The 2,977-nt window shown below is 38.9% G+C and overlaps 1 protein-coding gene across 1 annotated transcript; it reads right to left on the bottom strand.

Moving 5' to 3' along the window:
* Window positions 1–429: 429 nt before the first annotated feature.
* LOC118563562 (lactase-phlorizin hydrolase-like) lies at window positions 430–1,047 on the bottom strand. The gene has a single exon (XM_036138653.1). The coding sequence runs from the start codon at window positions 1,045–1,047 to the stop codon at window positions 430–432; it is 618 nt and encodes a 205-aa protein (XP_035994546.1).
* Between the last annotated feature and the right edge of the window lie 1,930 nt (window positions 1,048–2,977).

Below are 2,977 nucleotides of genomic sequence, written 5' to 3'. Positions count from 1 at the left end.
TTCCCTGAAAATAGAAAAGCAAAAAACCTTCCCATTAAAATTATGGGGAAGACATTTTTTTCTTATTAGATATTAACATTTTTCTACAGTAGAGGTGGTAATTTTGGCAAGACGGACCATTTAACAACTTAAGAGATAATTAAATCTACATCACATGGACTGAGCACTGAGATAATGATGTGGAAAAACATTCTGTGATATCAGCAAAGCAGTAAAGTAATTACAATATGACCAGTACCAGCTGGCTACACTGTCAAGTTCTTTTACAGATAAAATATTAATCATGGAAGAAAAAACAACATATTTCCCAAATTTGTAATTAATTGATATTTAAAATGGCTGCAAAGTGCAATTAGTTTAGTAAAACCTTTAAAGACATTTACAAACCACTAAAGAAAACATGAATCTAGGGAACAAAAGAACTGGAGTTCACTTGCCTCTGTCAGGAAAGTTCTGATGGTAAAACTGATGAATCTTCTCGTTGAGCTGAAGGACGTTCTCCAGAAGACTGCCATCCTCTGTGTGCCAAATCTCATCCAGGTCACTAAATGTCACCCATGAGTCTGCCAGTGGGCCAAACTCCTTCAAAGCGAACTCTGCATACTGCTGGAACATCTGTAGCAGCCGCTGACTCTCCCAGCCCCCGTACCTGGACCTCAAAGAGTCTGGAACCGTTGATCCATGGAGAACGACCAGAGGCTGCAGACCCTCCTCCAGCAGCTGCTCCAGCAGAGTCTGGTAACACCTTACCACAGCCTGGTGGGGCGAGTTGGCAAGGCCCGTGGGAAGAAGTTTACCCCACGCCAGTGGCACTTTGAAGTGGGTGACCCCTTTGGTCTGCAGGTATTTAAAATACAGTTTGGAAGCAGCTGGTAAGGGACGACTGCAATCAAAGACAGCATTTTCCTCACTGCTGGAGGCTCTGACATCCTTCTCGGTCAGAGGGCCCGCAACCAGCATGAAGCCGTCTTCTTCATTCACCTCACTGCTCCAACCACCGATCACACGTAAAAGACACAGACACACGATCCCCAGCAGCCTGTTCATTGTCACACGTGAAGACCAGACTGACCATCAACGGATCACAAACCTATTTAGAGACATTTTGCTTTCCTATCATTGTTGCACAATTGATAAGTGTTTTATTGCAGATTTATGATGTACTTGAGAAGACTCTGGACTCATCAGATTGATAACAGCACTCCGACGTTGTCTGAGGAGTCCTGAAATGCACCGCTGCCCGAAGCTTTTTAAAAAGTGTTCACTGGCAAACAAATATAGTGATTATGTAGATTTGGATTTAAATAATCAGAAAACTTATAAAGGCGGTTAAAAATAAAGTCAGTAGCAGCCGAGAAGAAAAGTAAAGCTAACATCTTCTTCCTGCCTCTGAAGAATCAAAGATATAATTGAGGAATTCAAATTAAATCTGGAGCAAATTATTCATCCGGTAACCTTTAAACAAACGACTCTTGAATGCTTAAAGTAGTAGCGGATAAGTGCAGGAGCAGATGTCAAGAAGACATCCCTTGTTTTACACAGAAGCCTTGTGTTATAGTAAAGTAAACCTGCTACTACTGACATTCAAAGCCTTGGTCATTAGAAATGTACTTTTTGTTTAAGGGTTACTCCAGGCAACAAGCGCTGTACATTTTGACAATACAAAAGACACAGTTCATGCACAGGTTAAAAAACAAAACATAGCCATTTTAGCAGCAAGTATCCGTGATCATCAGATTAGTAATTTTATTCTCACAGATTCTTGCAATACCTTGCTGTAGTCGGGACAAACTAACCTTGGAACTTTGATCTAATGAGACAAGCAAAGTTTTTTTTCCTATCTGAGACAGAACAGCAAGTTTGTGACTGACAGTAACCTTCACAGGGCAGGTTAAGTAATATCTAGATGTTAGCAACACATAGACCAGTGATCTCATATATAGATAAATAAACTTTTTTTTCCCCGTAGAAACATACCAACTTTGAAGAGTTAAAATCATTTTGTTCTTTCAATTCTAAAATGCTGGTTGATATCACAGGGTTAGTAGAAAACTAAGTTATAAATACTTTAAACAATTATAACATGTGCAAATTCTATAACATATTAGACAGAAACTGGGTTGGAACCTCAAATGAAACATATTGAAAGCCCAATAATTAACAGGTTGTATCAAAACTGAGTTAGGAAAATAAATTGTGGCATCTCTGCATTTGGGGCCAGTGGCGCCTGCCCCCACCAGATGTTGCTGTGGAGCTCTATATTCACAATAATCAGAGGGACATGATCATTCTTTATAGATTAATATTGTTTAAAAAAAACTCAGATTCCCTTACCAATAAAGTTCTGTTAGAAACTTTTGTGTCTATATATCTAAGCCTGCCAGAAAACTGCAAAGCTCAGTAGGATAAATCTTCTTGAGGCGCCTTGATATTTGGCCGGGCCCAACAACATTACTTTAAGTAATGAACATTTGAAATGGCAGTGTGCATGCCCAACACGCTCATAGTAGACTGCTGTGGGGCACAAATCCTCTGGCCCCCACCCCTGATCGTCCAATACTAGAAATGCAGACGTTACGTTTACATTCCGCCATTTAGTGTGCGACCATCTAGTGTTGTTATCCGTGCTAGCTCACTGAAGGATCGATGTGAGTCTTTTCTGTTCAATACATGAACAATACAAGCAAGCCTTTATTTGTAATTCTATTTAAAAAAAAATAAATTACATTAACTTATATAAAATGGCCTTTTTAGTGTGGTGTTTATGCTAATTTATGTGTTTAATTAATCTTAAAAAATTTTCAGTCAGGTTGTATTCATCACAAAAAAAATTGTTGCTGCTAATAGTTGTTTTGTGCACCGACTAAATTATCATGCCAGAGATGCCACTGAAAACAAAATTTAATGTCCCTAATCAAAACGAGATCCATATTTACCAAAGACATTTTATATTCGTCTGTACCAGACAGTCCTTAAA

The sequence above is a fragment of the Fundulus heteroclitus genome, chromosome 7 (genome assembly GCF_011125445.2).
Source record: "Fundulus heteroclitus isolate FHET01 chromosome 7, MU-UCD_Fhet_4.1, whole genome shotgun sequence".
Taxonomy (NCBI): Eukaryota; Metazoa; Chordata; class Actinopteri; order Cyprinodontiformes; family Fundulidae; genus Fundulus; species Fundulus heteroclitus.
Note: the sequence above shows the minus strand (reverse complement) of the source record. Positions and strands in the feature narration are given on the sequence as shown.